Source organism: Pollicipes pollicipes, unplaced genomic scaffold, assembly GCF_011947565.3.
Source record: "Pollicipes pollicipes isolate AB1234 unplaced genomic scaffold, Ppol_2.1 Scaffold_7231;HRSCAF=8579_pilon_pilon_pilon, whole genome shotgun sequence".
In the NCBI taxonomy this organism is placed as follows: Eukaryota; Metazoa; Arthropoda; class Thecostraca; order Pollicipedomorpha; family Pollicipedidae; genus Pollicipes; species Pollicipes pollicipes.
In genome coordinates, this window is record NW_023597034.1 from 14,172,129 (window position 1) to 14,193,851 (window position 21,723).

Below are 21,723 nucleotides of genomic sequence, written 5' to 3' on the forward strand. Positions count from 1 at the left end.
GTATGAAACATGTTTTGGACACCTGCAACAGCATCTTTTTCCGAATTATTTTTCCTTACACCAAACCATCTAAAAAAAAATAGCCTCCGGGAACATGTCTGCCTTAGGTATGCATTGGCCCAACGGACACTTCATTGCCCATCATGCAACGTGTACGAATTGATCTGCTTTTGTGTGAAGGCAGGGGCGTAGCCTGGGCCTTGCCAAAGGGGAACACAAGGTTGACAAAAGTCCATCTTATGGTGATCCCCCAAATATCCCGGATATAGATTACCTGTCCACAAGTGGCACAGTTTTCGTCGTTTTATTGCTTTTTTACCTAGGAACCGAAGCAGAAGCCAGGAGGTACCCTGAGCTTCATTCTGTTTGTATTTTGAGGTCAATAAACTGCAGAAATCTGACGCTGAACGACTGCATGGAATAAATCACCGGCGCTCCTAACTTGCAATGGTCAGTTGGCTCTTTTGAAACAGATAAAATTTCAAACCTTTGTAAGAATTTTTATATGTGTTCTACAGACATTGAGGACATCGCGAAGGTGGATTGTAGATCGATATGTTTCATCCAAATTGAAGATGAAAATTTGATTGCAGGTCGAGTAGCTAAGGTGTATTAACGTGGCCCAGCCATGTTTGTCTGAAAATGTTCATGATTCAGTCAGAATCCATAAGTGATTCAATCTACGTAACGTTTTTTTAACATGTGCGCCCGCAAATCTTAGCAACAAAAACCCGACACCAGGCGTTGCAGTCTCCATAATCCGCTGAGCGTTAGACCAGTAGCTAACTCTTAGCCGTGACCCACTGGTGGACCGAAATGTTGACGCTTCTGAAATGATTACCTCTAAACACTTTTAATCCACTAGTAACACAAGTTATGTGACGCAGTTTTGAGCATGCGCACTCGAAAATCTCAGAAGCACAAGCCTCGACCCCAGGTGTTGCAGTCTTCGCAGACCGTGCAGCGTCGGCCTAGCAGCTAATATTAAGTTGTGGCCAACGGGTGGACGAAAATGACGACGCTTCTGAAAAAAAGCATCCTTGAACGCTTGATGACATCAGATCTTACATTTAAAAGGCAGTCTAAACGTATATTTCGCGTGTGTAATTTTTAGAGTGATGAAAAGACCGAATTAGAAAAAAAGAACGAAAAAAACGAATAGAAAAACGGATCAGCACATAATCCCTCAGTGATGCAACAGCATCCCTGATCACCGCAGGTAGTCCAATAATTGTCACATAAACCCCAGTTCAGTGTTTTTGTGTGTTCTTCAGGGATATTGAGTTCTTCCTGACCGTAGATTGTACATGAAATGTATTATCCTATAATGTATATTATATCCTTATTTGTATGAACATGGCTAACTGATGTTCGTCTCAAAATGCTCAAGATCCTGTCAGAACTGATAATTGATAAGAAAACTACGCAATATGGTCTTGAACATGCGTGCTCGCAAGTCGTAGCAAGAACAGCTTTGACGCCCGGCGTTGCAGTCTCCAGGCAGTGCGACGCCGGCCTTGAGGTTGTAACACTAAGCGATAGCCAATGAGTAAACGAAAAAGATGACACGTCTTAAGGGAGATGGCTGGTGAACTCGGTAAACCGCGTGCATATTTAACGTAGTGCAAAGTAAGCAAAATGCAACATTAGTCTGAAAGTGGGGGCCAGTCAACATTGCTGGCCCCCCACTTTGAAAGTGGGAGGGCCATGACCCACTTGCCCCCCCCCCCCTCCCCCGTTCCTACGCCCATGAATCCTAGGAAGCTGGACAGTCTTTTTTGCCGAATGACCTAGACGAGTCACCAGTGGGAAATAGGTGTAGATTTGTATCTAGCATAGCAGCCATGACATCTGATCAGTTCCAAAATGTGTGGTGTAGATAAGATAGTAGTAGTACCCTTATTCCTCGGAGAAAAACCAGGAGAATAGAGATGTAGATGGTTTGATATTTCGGCACCATGTTATCATCGAAACAATAGCAGAAGTAGCATGCTGTTTCGATAAAGGCATGTCGCCGAGATATTAACCCATCTCTATTACCTTCTGTTTTTTTCGGAGGAATAAGGCTCTTACTACTGTCCCACCTATGAAAGTAATGTTCCTCGCAAATGCACTGAACAGCTTACGTAAAATTTGTTATGAATGAAGAGCGGACAATGACCTCCATCTATACACCCCTCCCTGCCGGTCGCCGGGCTTCCTTCCCAGTGAACATCCTGAGCCTGTCCCTTGTATTTCGCGGCGATTCTTACGCCTATGACGTAGCCCCAATCCATTTTCGTAAGCGCAGGCAGTGCTGTATCCCCAACGCTAGGGCACGTGGTTACGGCCCTGTTTCATCATCCCAGCTAATGCCAATTTGTTTAGCAAAGGCGAAAAATAACTGCTGTAATGCACAAAGGCATTCTTGGCGCTGTTGACACCAAAGTCCGGAAAAGCACCGTGGGGTGTCTTATTCATCTCATACGCCAGACGAACGCGACAAAGGCTTAGAATCGGTGGTTAAGTGGTGCTGCTTAGCATGGTTATTTAACGAGGGATACAGTCGTTGACAACAGTGGTTCGTTCGGGCGTCTTACATCAGCATCCCCCACCCCGCATTTCGCTGCCTCAATTCTCGGATTGCACTTTTCCGGATACCTTGCGGCGCTGCCTCACATGGAACAGCTGATATAGCCCATAAGGTACTGCAGGGTGCGGCACTTGGTAATGCCTTCCTGCCATCTAGCGGTGGAGATGGAAAGTTCTGAGTGACCGGCATTCAGTACAAAGGCTACCGCCAGTTTCGAAATCATCGCCGTTTGATGCGCGATGGCCGGCGTGGGGTAATTTATGGAAGACCGGCCCCCGTTTAAAGCGCAAGGTGGACGTGGACGGAGAGGGGCAAAGTATTTAGGTGGGTCGTCACCGGTATGATAAACAATAAGGTTTATCGCAGAGTGTATCATCATTATTTCTTCAGCGACCAAAGTTAGAAAAAAATTAAAAAGTGCGACTTATTATACTGCCATCAAAGTGTTTGACAATTCCTGCGCGCTTCGAGATGCAGGTGCAAAACAGTTTACGTTGTGTTTCTAAGGATGCAAAATGACACGTATCTGCTCATTTTGATCCATTAGTTGATAGGTCTGTCTTTCCTCTTCCGGAAGAACGCCAAGAAGGAAACGACAAGAGAGCAAGGAGGGTAGTAGAATTTGGGAAGGCAATAAGCGAGGGAAGATGCGTTGGATGCAAGAATTGCTGCCACTTCTTCAAAAGGAGCGGTTTTATACTTAGGCAGAGTTGTGTCGTTGGGGCTTTACGACGCACTCAGCTACCGAATATATATGGCGTCACCTATCTCTCACCCTGAGAGGAAAGGCGCGCGCCACGGGGGAACCCCGTACGCCCGGTTTCCCAGACTCGCAGCATAACGACTGCGCTATCGGTACCCTGAGGTAGGCAGGCTACGCATTGTTTTACCAGTCGAAGTGCAGACGGTTTATTCTCTTTGCTGGCGTTTTTCTCAAAAGCTATTTTGATGCACGCGCAGCACACAGCAGCGCACGTTTGCAGTTGTCGGCGTTACTTGTGTCAGAGCGACGTCCTGTATCCGGGCTATTCGGCGGCGAGTCGGGTAAGATTTGCTTTAACAAGTCAAATGGGGGAGGGGGAAATCCCTGCCAGTGACTGCCGAGTCTACTCCCCCCCCCCCCCTCCAACAGTCCGCGAAATCCCCCCAACCCCCAGCCTTCTTTCGTCGGCAGCCACACCTGGGTCCTTGAAGCTGTCCAGGTAAGACTGAGGGTACGCACCTTGGAAGTGTGATGGGTGCGTGCATCCTGTATGGGTCCAATCATTTGAATATTGGGCAGCTGTTATTAAATTAGAAAAGAAGCAAGCGCAAAATGAGCGTGGAGCCGTTTTTGAGACATCAAACAGGCTTCAATTTCTGTCAGATGGAATTTGATTAGCGTATATAAAGGCCCAAAATTGGCCAAAGGTGCGACCAACAGATGTTCTCAACATGTTGTGGCAGCTCTGCTGAACTCCATGATCGCTCCAATGTCATCAACAGCGGCGACCGCAAGTAAGATAAGGCAGGACGTGTAAAAATGCGGCGAATTTAGCGGGCTGGTCAACGCAACGAGCGTGGCGGGTCAAAATGTACAGCTCTGTGCGAGCGTGACATCACACAAATGACATCCGGCTGCAATTGGGATGTGTCCCAATACCCTGGGATATACCAGTCCTGGGTCAAATGCTTCGGATGACGACGAATTCTCCGCCTTGGTTCCCACGTGGGAGGCCTGGATTTGAGCCCCGGTTGCTGTTATGGCCAGTTGGTGTTCATGCAGCCTCTGCAGTCGCTAGCGCTCCTTGAGGTTATGCGACATAACGTGTGTCGCGTTGCCTTAAAAAAAACGGCATTCAAATGCAAGGGGCTTATAAAGGACTTCCCCGGGGGGGGGGGGGGGGGACACAGCTTAACAATATTAGCTGATAGCCGACTTGAACGTGCTGTAGGCGAGCGGAATGTCCCGAGTGTCGTAAAATAACGTTGCATGCTCTCCATGTGGTTTACGTGTACACTCGGAATTTTTAACTGTCAACATTGAGTCACGCACTTACTTATGCATCCCATGTATATGGTAAGGAGGACAAGTGTCCCCAGGGCCTCTATGACCGTCCTCTGTGTACAATGATTGATATCTAAGCCTCTAGCAGTTCATGGGGCTAAAATCACGCTCCCGCTTCGCCTTTTCCGCCACGGTAAAAACAAATGCACATACTCATCACTTGCCGTGAGCTTGTTTAAATTGATTTTGTGACTTCTGAATGGTTAAAAACCATTTTTGAGCACTTTGCCGGCAAACAGTGCCGACTGATGGCACTATAATTAGGAATGCGTAGTTAAAGGGAGTATCCCATCTTTGGCATACATTTTAACGCTATAATATGGTGAAACCTTCAGACCAGCTATCTCTGATAAAACCCCTAGGTAGCGTCCCTGTAGCACCATCAAGATGTAATAAGCGCGCACATTCTTATTATTTTCAAGTCCTAATCACGCTATCAACGCTTTGAAAGAGCGCTAATTTCTTGGTTTCGTGGTACATAACACAAGCATTTCTACCAATTAGGGTATTGTAAGCATTACAGAACACAAGCGTTGGAAAGAGCAAATCACAATTAACGTATTACCTTCATGGTGGTGACAAGGGGGCCCATTGAAACCTCTCTGTCAAAAGCGGCTGTTTCAGATTGAAGTTCTAAGCTTTTTTAAGAGAATGATTTCGAGAAAACTGGCGCCTCGTATTCATCGATTAGTGGAAATTAGGAAAAAGGTGGTATGCACCCTTTGACAAGACGAAGCCCGACATTTTTTATACGGTGTGCAAATAAACGCGTGCAAAATTCAAACGGCCTGTACTCGGACCTCGTGCACCTTCCTTTTGCATACCGGAAACTGCAAGCCAGCCTGCTGTATTGCTCACTATTTCACCACGCCGCAATGCTTCGATACCGCACAGTTCCAGTCATATCTGCAATTCGAATTTTAGTCGAATGTTCACTGCTGCAACAGCTCCGATAGCTTCAAGCATCGCTAAATAAGCTAACTATACGTGCATCCCCCTCGATCGTCAGCATTCACCTTTAATTGCTGCGCGCCAGCGTCCTGGCTCCATATTCACGTTAATCGGCTCCTACAATTCGGCATCCTAAGATTCATCGTTTTTCTCTTAACAGAGTAAGTAATCTCTCGCCGGCTTGAATGCTGCTTAGCTTGTTTCACCACGGACACGATTATTGGTAACTCTCTGGGCTTAAAAATAGAAAGTGCCACCAACGCAAGGCGCTCATTCATGCCCGTATCGTGTCGTAAGGACGCGTGGGCTCTCCTAACGCTCGTACCTATGTGCTATGAAAGTTTTAGGCTTCTTGTTACCCCCTGACCTGCACATTATTTCAGCTATCTTATTACCCTCTGATCTGCAACTGAGACTACACGATTGATAAACAGAGCCGCTGCAAAACAGGAAAATACCGCCTGGCTATAAACCACTACAAACCACAATGACTTCCTTGTCTTAACAGTTTGAAGTCTCGATACGTGAAGGAAGAGGTCCGGTCTAATCTCAGACTAGAGACTCGACTTTGCCCCATCTGGAAAATGGGTCCTCAGGGCCCAGACCGGCATGGACTCAATGTTCGGCATTGGTAGTCTCAAGCAGCCAGTTGACATAGAGACCCTCACTGTCTCGGGGGGGGGGGGGGCCCCGATTGGTGCGAGAGGTGCTTTGACTGATACTTTCGGGTCTGGCCTTCAGGCTACGCTCTTCTGAGCTGGGCAGAGCTTCCCGGAGCTTCGTGGCGCCCCTGGCATCGTTGAAATGAAGGTCTTGCTTCCGTTTTTAGTGCCCCCTGGAATAGGGTCTTCTCGCAATTCAAGCTTCTGATGCTCCGAAAGGAAGGTATTTGGTGCCTCTTCGCCGAGAGCGCCAATCCAAGATATTGCAAAGCTGAAAGGCAAGGAAATTGTGGCGGCCCTGCGTTTTGATCCACTTCCAAAACGAAGGCTTTGGGCCCTTGAGTAGCGCGCTTGGGCGTGACAGCTGTTGAAAATGCAGGTCATGTTGCCGGAAATGTATGCTCGTGTGTCCCCACGCCCAAGGGGCCGCTCAAGGATGTCGTCAGGGTAGGAGGCATAACGTTGTTGTGGCCATGAACTCTCGTGCCTCTTGAGAATGAAGATGTGAGACCAGGGGTGTCGTTGTGTCGTCGTTGAGACCAGGGGTTGTGTTTAAGTCGTTGGGAGGGGTGGCTTAATCGGCCTCGGCAAGGTTGACCTAACCTACCCCGAAACCTAATTTCTTCCCGTTTTCGGATAAGGCTGTGTTCTCGATGTTAACGATTTTTTTTCTCAATCGGCGTGCGACAAGCTTAACTTGGTTTTGGTTTGTGATATTTACCCTTTCCTCTTCCCCGATTGTAAAATACTGTGTGTGCCGGGGGTGAGAAAAGTGCCCTTTCTGCCGCCGACGAAAATGAAATTGTCTTAACCCTCAGCTGGAGCCGAATCCTCAGAAACCGTTGCAAAAGAACTTTAAAAGCAATAAGCCACAAAGCAAAAACAAATGTGCGCAGTGCTTCATAACCATCAAACATTTTTGTTTCGGGAGCTCATTTGCATTTTAGTATCATTTCCTGGCCATCAAGCACTGGGTGATGGTTGAAGCTTGACCAATTAACTTATCACATAAAGGCATAGTCAACAAAGCCGGCTTAGAGGCCTGGTATTTTTCTAGTCAGATGAGGGGAGGGGACTGTGCCTCCTAACCATGGGTGTTGTTTCCTATTCTTAATTATCAGTTTTCATTCATCATTTTGCATTAATCACAAATTTCGGGGTTTAGCCCCCAAAACTAATTTTGAGAAACCACACCTCTGCTCTCAACTGTGGAAACAAAGTGTGTCAAGTCTGTGGAGAAAGCTGTTTTGAGTGCATTTAGGAGGCAGGCTGTCATTTTTTCTTGCCCCCCCTCCCCCTCCATCCCTCAACCCTACGTTTTTTGCAAGACTGGATCCTTGTGGCCCTATATTTACCGACAACATGGTTCTACAAACACCTGACAACAATATCACCTTTGGTTTTGTGACGTCATCGTACAATCAGCTGAGCGCGCAGGCGACCTCGCATAATCATTACTGGTGCAGAACTCACACTTCCTAACATGATCCCAATCATTTAGAGCAAAACCCATGCAATATTGGTATCAACAGATGCAACCGACATTTTTGAACACCTCTACCACCTTCATTCAGCTTTATATGCAATATGATGAAAATAAAAAGCGTTTTATCTCACGCCTGTCCAAACAATTAGTACGCTATGCCAGAGGTGCAACGGCAGTGTGAGGGGCCTACGACGGTGATGTTCAGTTTCTCCCTCAAAGCCGTTGCTACTCTCAGCAGCAGAGAGCCCCGGATGAATCTTTGGCATGTGTCGCTCCAACGTCCTCCGTTTACCTCTGGAGCTACAGCTCAGGTATCCACAAACAGCACACCTAGATCGGCAAGGCTTTTTAACGCTCCTATATTAAAGACCTCACGCTTAGCTGCCACGTTCTCCTAGTCAGTCAGCTTCTCACGACATGAACACAATCAATAGCAGTCCACAGCCTTGCACTGAACCCAACGCATCAACGTGTGGCGAGCATTCGAGCCCATTTATCTCAAACGGCGCGACACTTTAAAACGCTACGCAGGAAACTGATCACGCTCGTTGCAAGATGCTGCGGCGAGCGACGACCTTTATGACTAGCAATATGTCTAGTTATTTGGTATTTGATACTGTTTAGTATTTGAAGTGCATCTTAGCTTAAAAACCTGCCTAAGGCAATAATCTGAGGAGCATTGGAAAAACACGGCGTCGCCGCTGATCTGTGACGTCAGTACTGATAAAGTATAGTTTACAGTATATTTCTAGTGCCTGCTAAAAACTATCCTGATTAAAGGAACTATGTTTGGAAGCATCTTTTGGTTGAATTTGCTCATGAAGCGAAACGTCAGCGTTTTTGACATGTGTTTTGCACATGCTCATGCTGCAAGTGTTGACGAGCATAAACCAATCCTAAGCTTTAAGTTTCGTTTAGCTGGGATGGTGAGCTGTAATATGGTGTGGGTATATTGAAATTGTTTGCATTTTCGCAATTTTGTCACCAATTGGTTTGCAAAAATGCTAGTTTTTGTCATAACCAACAAATCAGAAGATTTTTCACCCCTGGTGTGCGCCTCTGTCAACCGACGCATGCAATTTGCGGATAAGTAGCAAAGGTGAAACAAACAAATTGTTTGCATGTGAAAATTCCGTTTATAACCCGCAAGCCGCGCAAACACGTAAGTGCGACCAGCTGTCTTTATGGTGAAAGGCCATACAATATAGGACTGATGTCGCATATAAAAGTGCATTTCGGTGTTCCAATCATGACGTAATCGCGTGAAAAACCTGCCGATAATTGCAGACTGGCTTGGCAGATCTAAGAGTTGGAATGACATATGGTAGGTAAGGGTACCTGGAGGATACTACTGGTATAACATTAAGATGAAACTGGCTGGTAGTGATTTCTTCAGGTAGATAATTAGAATACGAGCATTCCAGGGAAATTTCTTTTGTTCCAATGATTCAGTATTCCTTGTAGGTCCATATTCATGGGGTGGGGGCGGGTGTGTGGCTCAAGTGAGCATTTGGGAGCTTGGGCCGTCCGAATTACATGAAGCGACACCCCTGTTTGGGACCCTGTATGGTGCCCTCTAGAATTGAAAGTGTCTTAGAAATATAGGCTTTTATGTCCGGAAACAAAGGTTTCGGTGTCCCTTCGTCGGATGGGTAGATCCGGAGGCTTGTCAAAACACGCGGCATGGACGTTGTAGCGCCCTGGAATGTTGCGCCTCTCGGAAACGAAGATTAGAGGCCATTTGTGGTGCTCCCGGAATTGGTGTCCGGTGGGGGGGGGCATGTTCACCTCTAAGTCTGCCTTTGGCTTCAATACGGTGTCATACCCCAACGCACGTATCGTTATCGCATATCACAGACTCCCAATTTGCCTACGACTAAAACGGTGCGCCAGATCGGTATTCAATGGTATGGGGTAAAGTTTGTAGTGAATGCGTGCACTAGTTAGATTTCCTGTTAATAGATGGCAGTAAAATCTCAAAACGCTCAGCTGGTCGACTGTTTCCCAACAGCGCTGAAATTCGGTGCCGCACCCTGTTGCGATTGCCGTTCATTGTGAGAGGGTGGGTGTGCTTTGCGTCGGATCGTTCCCCGATTGTTTCGTGGGGAACGACGGGGACATGACGCATTAAAATTGTCTAGCATTTCGTCTTTGTCCACCATGTCAATGCCTTTAAGAAACAAAGACTTTATTGCTGCCGGCAAATACAAAGCCATTCGTAAAATTGGAAGTGGATCCTTCGGTGAAATCTACACAGGCATCAACACCACAAATGGGGAGGTAGGTGTGCAGGGATAGGTGGCATGCTACTGTTGGATAGTGATATTGCTGTGTGACTGTTGTGTGCTTGAAATGCTTTTGCATATTTCATAATTGCATCACGATCTTGGGGTGGGTAGAACCTAATGCTTCAGTACAGTTTGCATGTGGTTTGGTTCTGAAACCCATGGTTGTAAACCCATCTGCTGGTACCAACTGTTTTACTTCCATTAAATGTTTATTGTGGTTTATGATAAAGCTAGATGCCTAGAATCAAGTTTAGCAAGGGTAGTTACCTGCTGTTCTGGTAATGTCTGATTAAGCAGTGCCCTTGGTCTCTTATAATGCTCCATTTTTGAAGATATTGCATAGTAGGTGCATCAGTAGGATAACTTTACATGCAGCACATCAGTGTTAGAAAGTTGAAAATTTGTCCTGGTAGGAGATCTTCTACCATTACAGCTTAATGAGATTATCTGAGAGATTATAGTACAATGAGTGGCACACAACAAAGGCACCACTTTTCATGTACAGTAATTCATTAAAAAGCACTTCCAATAAAAGGAAATGTCAGTATTTAACATGGTACACTGAAACAACACAGTATCATACTCTGTACCAAGAAACACATGTGCACATACATTGGTTTGCATTTATCAAAGGCCCTGTGTATACACCCTTCAAAATGGAGGGTAATTACGGGTTGGGTCTGTACATTCCAAAATGGAGGGTGGCTACACACCGGGCTTATACACCCTTCAAAACGGAGGGTAATTACGTGTCGGGGCTTATGCACTCTCCAAAATGGAGGGTGGCTACACACTGGGCTTATACACCCTCCAAAACAGAGGGTGGGTGCGATATGCACAGCCAGACTAAAATGATACACAAAAATGCTAATGAACACGCCACAGACAGCCACCTACTCGTGCTCCACCACAATCACGCTACTCGCGCTCCACCATGATCACGCTACTCATTCTTCGCCAGCTAACTGTTTTAAAAAATGGCCTAACATTCATGCCCTCCACCTTCCAATTCCTGGTCAACACAGGAGGCCCTCCACATCCCACCTGAACAATAGAGGCAGACAGCACTGTTAACCGATTAACCAGCCAGCGCAAGTACAATGCCTGAGAGACCTGTGTAGGCCTGGCAAAAGGGATTGGAATCAGTCATTCTGTTGACTCCAGTGGACAATGCAAGGTATTTATGGATTTTGGTGTGCTTTTACCTATACCATTTCAAAATATGATAATTTGTGTTGCAATTAATTGATGTTTTTTGTCCTAATAAACCCCTCCTTAATTTGCGGAGCCAAAGTTTCAGGTACATGTTACTCTGGTGTCCAGATGTTTTTGCAAGAGTGAGACAGCTGTCTCCGAACAGTTTTTGGCTATTTATAGGAATGTTCTTTGACTTAAAGGGTATTTTTGTAAAGCCTGAATTACCAGCTTTGATTTGCACACTAAAGCGAAAACCAGGAAGTGGCCAAAAATTCAAACACATGGGGGTTCTGGATGAGTACAGATAAGTCCTTGTTTGCCTTGCAAGTCCATCATGCAGTTGTGATGTCCATCTCGGTACAGTTTCCCTCCAAATGTTTACAAATCTGTTCAAGACATGAAAGTGAGCAGAATATTTATGCTCTTGACAAATCAGTCATGGGGAGGTGAGTCATTAAAACCAATTGGAGAGTTTTGCTCTGTCAACCTCCAACCTGAGCTGGGAGGCAGGAGCCCCTGAATAGTTAAGACATTTCAGAGGCTGAATTTGCTGAATCACGAGTGATTCTCTATTTGCAATGCCATGACACAGTGGTGGTGCATGGGAAGGCAGCTGGTGATTGGGGGTGTGGTTGTCTGTGAATTTTCCATGTTCAAGTTTGAGTTGGTCTGTGAAGGGCATAGGAAGTGAGAGCTTTGCCAGTTAACAGACCGGTGTGATTCTGGTACTTGTTTCTCATTTCCCGGTGTTGTTCAAAGGCAATTCCATTCAACATTCACATGCTTTATTTTTCATATTTCCACATGTGGTTTATCATGTACCTGGGTTGCAACTCAGGATGCATGCCATTGAGCATCTTAGTCTGGTGGGCGCAATATTTGTGCTCTAGCAGACATCAAAACATGGCTCCTGATGGAAGCAGCATCAACATGTTGCACCTTCTGGTTTTATTTTGTCCTGACACAAAGAGGTAAAGTGAGTTTTTTTCCAAAAGCTGTTCTTGCTTTATCATGGTGGAGTACAAAGTATTTCATTTTAGCTAGTCACAATCCTGAAGTACAAAATGTCTTGGTATACATTATACCAGGAAACATCACATTTACCAACACTGGTGTAGAATGCACTTTTGGGATCTCACAGATTTGGGGCTAGTCACAAATCAACCCACATATTTTGTTAGCACTGACATTGCTGTATTCTTGGTGTTTGTTGCTGCTTTCTGGGCACCCCCTGATGCTTGGTCACTTCATATATCATCAAAATTGATTAAAAATCTTATTCATTCCTTAACCTTTATAGTTGCATTTTGTAACTTTTTCATGTCAGCTGATTGTACCAGGTCATGTAGGCCCAGATCTTGTTCACCATCCAGTCTGTATATTGACAGGCAACCAGATGTTGAAGTGTGCATGGATGAAGTGATAGTCCATGCATGGTGAAATGGGACCACACTGATAAGACCCATTTGAAAAACACCATTCATCTGTCATGTGTTGGTTGTAGTATTTCAGCATTATGCCACTGTGTGTTATTCAGCAGTGTCAATATACCTGTGGTTGATGAAGTCATGCCATTCTGTTGTCTAATGTTAAAAGTGGAGAGCATTGGTGGCATATTCTTAGTAATGTGCACAGCTTGAGTTTATCTTGAGGACCAACAGAGCAAGTGTTGTTTCTTGTGCTCCTGTCATTGTTAGTGGTTCATAAACAGTTATTCAATCATTTTGATTGTACTGTTTTCTCACCCCTGGTTTATGGGTGCTATATGAAAGTACAGCCAAAGTGCCCCACAGCCCCAATTAATGCTTCTTTATCCCTGGGATATGTAAGACAGCTGGCCAGTCATGCAATCCTCAGGGCTACATAATGCCAACCCCATTCCCCTATCCACCTAAGCAGTTACACACCTGACTCAGTCTGCTGGTTAGTCTCCTTTTAGCACTGTGGTGCGGACATAGAAATTCTGGATGTAGAAGGGTGATGCAAAATGGTAGTGGACACAATACCATAGTGATTAATTTGGCAGTGTTTTGATAGTTTACTGAACTGGTGCATCATTAACATTAATACTTAATGGATCTTATCATATTTAGGTGCTCCCCATTCACAAGGTCTAGTTACATGTGTATGCCTCATTTATGGGGCCTGGTATTTTGTTGAGAAATGTGTTGACCTATTTCACTCCTGTTATTGGTATATCATCAGTAATCTGTTGCATCAATAGCACATCAAAAAAGGGTTCCATAAGCATTTTGTTGTCTTGCACTAGTCTTGCTACAGTCTTGCATCTCTTTTTAAATGCTGTCAGTACCCATTGCCATTTTCTGTACCCAAGGGTGAAAGCCATGCTGTAGAGCAATTTATGTCAGTTAATGATGAGTTTTGATTGTTGAGAATTGATCAGTAATTGATAATACATGATGAATTACCTTAAGTTGATTGTTCCATCAGGAAGCATTAAATGCTTTGTGTTGCATGGTCATGATGAAGTACACCATTCCTGAGGGTAATAATGGAAGCAAATGTTCCATTTATTTTTAGTTTTTTATCTGAACCATTGGATGTTTTTTTTTTTGTAATCAGGGCTCACACTAAGCAGTGATTATTGTGTGAGCCCTGACACCTACCATCTGATCATGCAATGCCATGTTAGCAGAATTTCATGGCAAAAGGTCAATGTGCTGCAATGCTCAGCACAGTCTGTCCTATCCTGTGATGTCCTTTGACCTTTATTGCAGCTGCTGCCACTGGCTGCAGGCCATAACTCAATGGTTAGATGCTAGAATTTGTTGTGCTGTTTTTCACTTTGTTTGTACTTTCATCCTGTCTTTACATTTGTGCGGTGCATGGTGCCTAATGGAGAAAGAGCAAACATAATGCACAGGCCTCAATAAAAAGGGCATATTAATTTTGCTGTTTCTGAACATGTCAGGCCAGTTGCCTAGGCATGTTCTTATATTGCTTTGCTGCTGGTGTCCTCAGGCTTATTTCATCTGAACATGGTGGGTAGTTTGTACTATGAACTAATGCTGTACTGTTCTGTTCCCAGGAAGTCGCTCTGAAGCTAGAGCCAATCAATGCACGGCATCCACAGCTGCTGTATGAAAGCAAGCTGTATAAAATCTTGCAAGGTGGCATTGGCATCCCACATTTCAGGTAAGTTTCAGGAATTGACTTGCATATTAGTCAGCTGTTTGTATAGGAAAGCGTAATTGCACACCATGCTATATGCAGGTGAAAGTTGTCCTCTGATTCAAACATGCATTGCTTTTCAAAGTGCCACTGCTTCAACATTCTAGGTTGATGTTATTTATTTTGGCTTTGTGGCATGAAGAGGGGTTCAGACACTCAAGCAGGACCAGCACAGCATTCAAGCAGGACACAGTGATGCTCAGCAAGATGGGCAGTATGTTATGATGTTGTGATAATTGTGATAATGCTAAGCATCATGTGGTGGCAATTTTCTTCCAATCCGCCACCAGGGGTGGCCATGACAGGGATTCAATGGGGAAACCATGGGTGTGGGGGTCAAACTGGAATCTGTAGGGGAGAACCTGACCTGGAAGTGACTTTGTTATCAGAAACATAAAGGTTTGCATTTTATGGACAGCAAATTGGGTAATGCAAACCCACATTCTGAAAATTGTAGAGGGCATGTCCCCCACGCCCACCCTGACCCTAAGTGAGTACACCCGTGCCTGTCACTATATGGACCATGTCTGCCTGGTTTCACAGATGGTTCGGCAGGGAAGGCGAGTACTGGGTGCTGGTGATGGACCTGCTGGGGCCATCTCTTGAGGATCTCTTCAATTTCTGCTCACGCCAGTTCACGGTGAAGACGGTGCTGATGTTGGCAGACCAGATGGTTGGACGGGTGGAGTACATTCATAGCAAAAACTTCATCCATCGGGACATCAAGCCAGACAACTTCCTCATGGGAATTGGCCGCCACTGCAACAAGGTCAGTTGTTGCATCTGAGGGTTCATGATGTCTAGTAACAGACCTGCTTGCCTCTATTATCTTTTGGAATCCAACAGAACAGATGCCAAAAGACAGGTTGTCAGATGTGCTTTGTAATTCTTATGATTAAATACCTTCTTGGTGTACACAAAGGCACAGCATGGGACTGATAATTACTATGGATTAGAGTATTCAGTTCACAATAAGCGTGAACTGAGTTACTGTGATGACTGTTCACCATCAATAAACTGGGTCACCACACACATGTGAATTCATAGCATACACTGCAGCAAGCCAAAGCCTCTTGTCAGCCTTTTGCACTTTTCCACAGTTGAATTACTTGTGTTTTGAAATTGCAGTGCTTTAAGCTGTAAGCTTGGTTCATGCGTTGGTTAAGACAGCATCTCCCGAACGCAACTCACCCCGAAGCGTTCATTGGCGGGGGGGGGGGGGGGGCTGAGAGCGTTTGAAATTTGTGATGTGTTTGAACTGGCAAGAAGACCAATGGAACCAGCTCTTCCAATTCTCCATGGCCAATCAGAGATCAATCGCAACGTCATGTAACTGATGGCGTCGTTGTGGGGCGGGTGGGCCATTTGTGACACTGGCACCACGCTTTGCAGCTTTTTGTCATAGACTTCGGACTGGCCAAAAAGTTTCGAGATAGTCGCACGCGCGTGCACATCCCGTACAGAGAGGACAAGAACCTGACGGGCACGGCCCGGTACGCCAGCATCAACGCCCACCTGGGCATCGAGCAGAGGTGAGCCCGCCTGTGGCGCTTGAGTGCGCCGCCAGCGCGAGCCGCGTGCAGCTCCGGATTATTGGTGGTGCAGAGCTGCGGTGTCGGGGTCCAGTCATCAGAAGTTTCATTCGTTGTGGTGAGCTGGCGCTGGGTGGGTAGAATATGCAGGTGATGTGCCCTGCACCCAGTATCTCGAATTTGGTGTTGACTGTTGGGGGGGGGGGGGGGGGGGGGGGGGGAGAGAACAAAAATGCTAAAATCATGGCTTGTGAGTGAGGACAAAATAGCCTAGGTGAGTTTGTGCTGTATTCACAACTGGTACTGAATGACATTCTTTGTCAGCAGATCACAATAGACACCATGCTCCAGCTGGTATCAGTGATTGCTAAAGACCAGTAAAGAATCAATAAAAATAAATCAGTCGGAAATCAGCTGCTAGCAATTGTTAAATGTTCTAGTTTCCAAAGTAAGTGCTCCTAGCTATGCTCCTAAGTCTATGCTCTCATCCGCAATATGTTTTTAAGGTGTGAGCACAGAAAGTTGATATTGGTAAGTCTATTGCAAAGGCGGAGTCTCAACAAGGCTGAAAGAAACCAATTCTCAAAATACTGTGCACCTTCTGAATAATTCCCCAAAGCATATTATAACAGCCTTTTATTGAAATTTGCACTATTTATTTGGGCATTAAGAGTTATCTGCTCACTCACACCACAAAGTTAAGTACAAAAACTGCACCGTCTGGGACGTCAGACTGCTGCGTGATCGGGGCTCGGATGTCAACGCAGCAGGGCGGAGGAAATTTTTTCTCCTCACAGAGCAAGCCAGCCATACATAGTTAGCACCGCAACTTCTACTCACCAACGATAAGTGTGATGCAATGTTTTTATCAGCGTATGACAGCGAGCTGAACTTATATAGTGTCTTTACCCATGCTGTCAAACAGTCCCGCCATCAGTGCCCAGCACGGCTCCGGTACGCGGCTCGCACAAACAAAATGTCGGAAGGTAAACAAATGGGGCGCACGCAGTAACACCAAGCGTTTTGCTCAACGGCAAGAGACTGCTTTACTTTATACTCAGATCGTAATTTTCTGGCGGCGTTGTCTAGACTGATACCAAATTCATCTTTTGATTTAATGCCCCTTTGGTGCGTTTTCACCATGTATTCAGCTTGGACTTCTTGGCGGAGAATGTGGCTTCTCTTTAATGCTAAATCTTTCCTAAGAGCCGGGGGCTCGCGGAGCCGTGAATTTCCGCGTGCCCAAGGGGGGGGGGGGGGGCTTTGGGATGGTGTTTAACGTCCCTATTGTACATCCTATACAGCCTGCATTTTTAATAGATTCAAATGCGAATTTAGTAATGAGTTCATGCTATATGAATGGGTATATGTTAGTGTGACATAATGCATTTTGGTATCAATTTTCGTTATGTTCCAATGATTTCCACGTGCAATCCAGAAACGTTGAATCGGGACGTCCACGAGATGTTCTCTGTTCTCGCTTCTCCCTGGCTCGTTAAGAGACGGGGTTGTCGTCTTGAGTGCGGGCTCGGAGTCGCATTTTTGAGCGTGGGGGGGGGGGGGCGTCGTTTGATGGACGGTAGGTAGGTTAAACGTGTGCTGGTGAGCAGCAACGAACCAGGGCACTGAATGCATGGAATGAAAAGATGGCGTTGTGGTGTGATATAAAGATTCGGCAGAGACCCGGAAGCAGTATCCATCGTTTAGTCGTGTGGATGCTGCACGCGATTGCTGTCGAAACTTCAGGAATAGCTCACCTTCATCTGACGTCGCTAGCATAGAACAACTTATTATATTCTTTCCGGTGCATATTTGTGGAGAACAGAATGTGTTCGGGTTAAAAACACCAAGAAGCACCCAAGCTTCAAACACTACCTGCACCCTTTACCCAGGGTGACTGAGTTTTCATTTTCCATACTGCAACGTTTTGACAAGTGTCGCATGTAATTTCAGTTGCGTTCAGCCCTTTTGCTTTCTTCATAAACAATGCTTGTCTTCTTTTCACAAAGCCTTAAAAAGAAAGTGCATAGGGGAGCTAAGCTGTCCACCCATAAGCTGTGTTTGTCCACAGGGAGGTTTTTTGGGGGTTGAAAGCCCACATATCTGCCACAAGTTCTTTGTTGTTAATCACACCAGTGATAAAGCTCCCATTTCCAGCCGGAGGGATGACATGGAGTCCTTGGGATATGTGCTGGTGTACTTCCGGAAAGGCAGTCTGCCCTGGCAGGGGCTGAAGGTGAGATCTCGCCGTCAGGGATTTGCCAATGCTTTCGATGGCTGTCTTTGTGCTGTGATGTGCGCCAGTCTCTTGAGCCTTCGCCGTCTCCGTGAGTGTCTGTAGCGTTCGGCGTTGGTGTCCAGAGCCGTGGCGTCGTTTCGTTGCGACCCATCGACGCTCGCGCCCATCGGGAGCGGCCAATCAGCCGAGCCTCTGCCCCGCTCACGTGCCGGTCGTGTCCGCCAGGCGGTCAACAAGAAGCAGAAGTACGAGCGCATCAGCGAGAAGAAGATGTCGACCCCACTCGAGGTGCTGTGCAAGGGCTGTCCGGGCGAGTTCGCCATGTATCTCAAACTACTGCCGCGGCCTGCGCTTCGAGGAGGCGCCCCGACTATATGTACCTGCGCCAGCTGTTCCGCATCTTGTTCCGCACGCTAAACCACCAGTACGACTACACCTTCGACTGGACCATCCTGAAGCAGAACGGCATTGCCGCCCACGCCACCGGCCAGCCCCAACCCGACCACCGCCGTCCAGCCAGGTGAGAGGCTGGCAACAGGTGCCGGTGGCGGGGCGCAGGGCCCGAGGGGTCACGGCCTCGCCCGCCAAAGGGGAGGGGGCACGCTGCTTGAGGAGCGGAACGAACCGGTTGGCGCACTGCCGGCCCGCTGCGTTCAGCTCCGGGAATGGCTGCGAGCGCGTGGACGCTGTCGCCCGTGGGGCGAGAGCAGGCTGCGGGGTGGCGCTCGGGCAGGCATGTGAGCGACGAGGTGGGGGTGGTTGCGCTGGGCGGTGTGCGGGGCGTGCTCTGTCCCCCCCCCCCCCTCCATCCCTAGGTGGGGATGGGGGACTGCTGCCGGCACTTGAGCACCAGCAGAATGCGCCTTCTGGTGCCGCGTGCAGCTGGGGGTGCCGCGCGCTGGCGGGATCAGACTCATGCCGTATGTGTGCAGGCCACTTGCTACAATGGCGGTTCTTTCCGTTTCAGGAGTCAACTGAGCAAGTCTAGCCAGTGTAGGCAAGCGACCTGTAAGCAGGTTTTTGTTTTCTTTGTTCCTCGCTCGTGGTGGATGGCATTCCATGCTGCTCCGTGTGGCATTTCCGTCTAGAGGCGTCGTTAACGGTTCTCCCCGCCCCCTGCACGCGCTACCCGGCACCGGCCGGTCGGCTGGCAGTGTGCTCTCCTGACGCGACATTTGGTCACTGGCAACTTAACACGGCTGGGACGGTCGGTCCGCATGGGTGTAACCGCATTCTGTGTGGGCTCCACACGAGAGGACGGTTCGTTCTCCGCCCCAGCTGTTTTCTCTTCGTGTTGGAGTCGAGGCTTTAGTAATCCTAATGTTTACAACTGTCCACGCTTGATATTTAGTCGTCGATATCAGATGTTGGATCACCATGTGTTGCAAATAGCATTGGCAGCCGGTACTCTGACTTGTGTTGGAGCTCTTTTCCCTCGGCACGGCGTCCTTCGGTCCGATCTTTGCACGGGATTGCATGTTGGCCCACTCGTTCCGGCGGCTGTTCATCTGTCTGCCTGTCGTCGAACTGACCAAGCCCGCTCACACCGTCACTCACACGCACGGCTTGTGTGGACGTGCTCCAGATGCCGTTTTCGCCCGGGCTCCCCGCCCGGACTCTGTTCTTGATGCTCGAATTGGGACATCGTTTGATCGATAGCAGTGAAAGCCGGAAGGTTGTGGCTGCGTGCGTGCGTGCGTGCGTGCGTGCGTGGTGCGTGCGGTGCGTGCGTGCGTGAGTGCGTGCGTGCGTGCGTGCGTGGTGCGTGCGTGCGTGCGTGCGTGCGTGCGTGCGTGCGTGGTGGTGCGTGGTGGTGTGGTGTGTGTGTGGTGTGTGTGTGTGTGTGTGTGTGTGTGTGTGTGTGCGTGCGTGCGTGCGTGCGTGCGTGCGTGCGTGCGTGCGTGCGTGCGTGTGTGTGTGCGTGTGTGTGTGTGTGTGTGTGGTGTGTGTGTGTGTGTGCGCGTGGGTGTTAGGTATACGTACCTGGCCGCGATCGCAGCGCAGTGGTCGTCCGCGTATGGTCTGACGCTACCTTCCGCGCCTGCAGGTGGCCGTTGAGCCGGCCCGGCAACGCCGTCATGCAGCCAAGACAAGCGCTCGTTCTGGTGATAAATCCTAGCAGATACTGTGCGGCAGTCCCCGATGGAGGGACGCGTCCAGCCCGGCGCGGCCGCCCTGCCGCCGCCGGCGGCGGACATATATACATTGTAAACAAATTACACGTTACCAGAGTGCAGTGCGAGAAGTGCCGTGAGTGGTGAGGCCGGACGCAGCCGGCGCGCGCGCGCGGACTGGCACTGGCGGCGGCCAGTGCATTCGATCGTGTAGGGTAACGGACCGACTGGAGGGACCTGCGGCGCCACGCTGCGAGGGTCCGTGCAGCCAGCGTGCACGGTTGGCCAGGGCCGGCCGGCCGTCCCCACCGCCAGCACCTTTTTATCAGACGCAAATCAGCATCGCAGCAGTTTTTAACATGTGTTGGCAATACATGTGATGAAGAGGTTCGCATGTGTTATACTTGCCGGGTGATGCTAACACTTACTATGTTAATCTGCATTACCTGCACTACTTGTTTCTGAGTTCGTTGGTGTCAGTCTGTGTCACAAGATCTTCTCATTGTAGGACGTTTTGTAATAAAAGTTAAGTAAATCGTACCCGTGTCTCGTGTCCGACCATTTACCGGCACTGAGGGTGCCGCGCTAGGACGGCTCGCAGGGTCCCAAGGACACGGTTCTTCGGGGGCTGGTTCGATCCGCATTGGGTTTGCCCCATCCAGTTTGTCCTCCAGGTGAATTTGAATTCCCGGTGCCCAAAACCCGGCGATGTGGTCGCCATGCATCGCAGGGTTTTGAATTGCGGGAGAACAGTTTTAGCTAAGGTTCGCTCTGTGACCGGGATAAAAACGTGCAAGTTATCTGATTAGTCTCGCGCACTGTACACCATTGCGTCATTTCTGACTATTACGCTTTTTAAGTTGTCAGGTTTGGGCACTGGGTAACTTGCCCTGGAAGGGATGGCCAACATTTGCATTACGTATATTTACCAAACCTGGAATGTAACTCGTATGCACCACACGAAGGCGTTGTGGCCTCTGGCAGTCTTTATTTTTTATGTAAGCAGCAACAGCTTTGGACCCATGGTTTCCCGGCATTATGGGGTCGTGGACTTCGAGAAACAGCCCCCAGCAAACTTGGAGAAACGTGAAACGACGATGCTTGCATAAGTAATCTGGATATATGAGGGTGGTCGACGGTTTATGGCAGCGTGCGTGATGAGAACACTGGTGACAGCTTGTGGGAGTGGTCGGGTGTTCGCATGCGGGGACTCGGATGATGTATTCCTTGCATGTTTGTAATAGTAGTGTCACATATTGCAGTCATTTTTGGACCCACTTGTCCTGGTCAAGCGCAATTTTTGCTTAACCCACGATCCCTCTTCCACGATTTGATCGTAAGCATAGCTTGGGGCGTCCTGCATTGACATTGTAAGAAATGTTTGCCTTATAATGTTGCAGCAGATTTGTAACTGTGTGATAGTTCGCTAGTGACAACGCTTCT

At 47.7% G+C, this 21,723-nt stretch overlaps 1 protein-coding gene and 1 long non-coding RNA gene across 2 annotated transcripts; both read left to right on the top strand.

Moving 5' to 3' along the window:
* The first annotated feature begins 9,785 nt into the window (after positions 1-9,785).
* Positions 9,786-20,224, top strand: LOC119109743 (casein kinase I-like). Its single transcript, XM_037233493.1, is given in 9 exon segments — positions 9,786-9,998; positions 14,253-14,359; positions 14,939-15,164; positions 15,788-15,927; positions 18,085-18,163; positions 18,392-18,496; positions 18,498-18,530; positions 18,532-18,664; positions 20,214-20,224. Coding segments are annotated over 9 exon segments (954 nt in total). The 5' UTR covers positions 9,786-9,878.
* LOC119109575 (uncharacterized) lies at positions 18,659-20,820 on the top strand. The gene is made up of 3 exons (XR_005095432.1): positions 18,659-18,686; positions 19,134-19,174; positions 20,214-20,820. It is a non-coding gene; the product is annotated as an uncharacterized LOC119109575 (long non-coding RNA).
* The last annotated feature ends 903 nt before the right edge of the window (positions 20,821-21,723 follow it).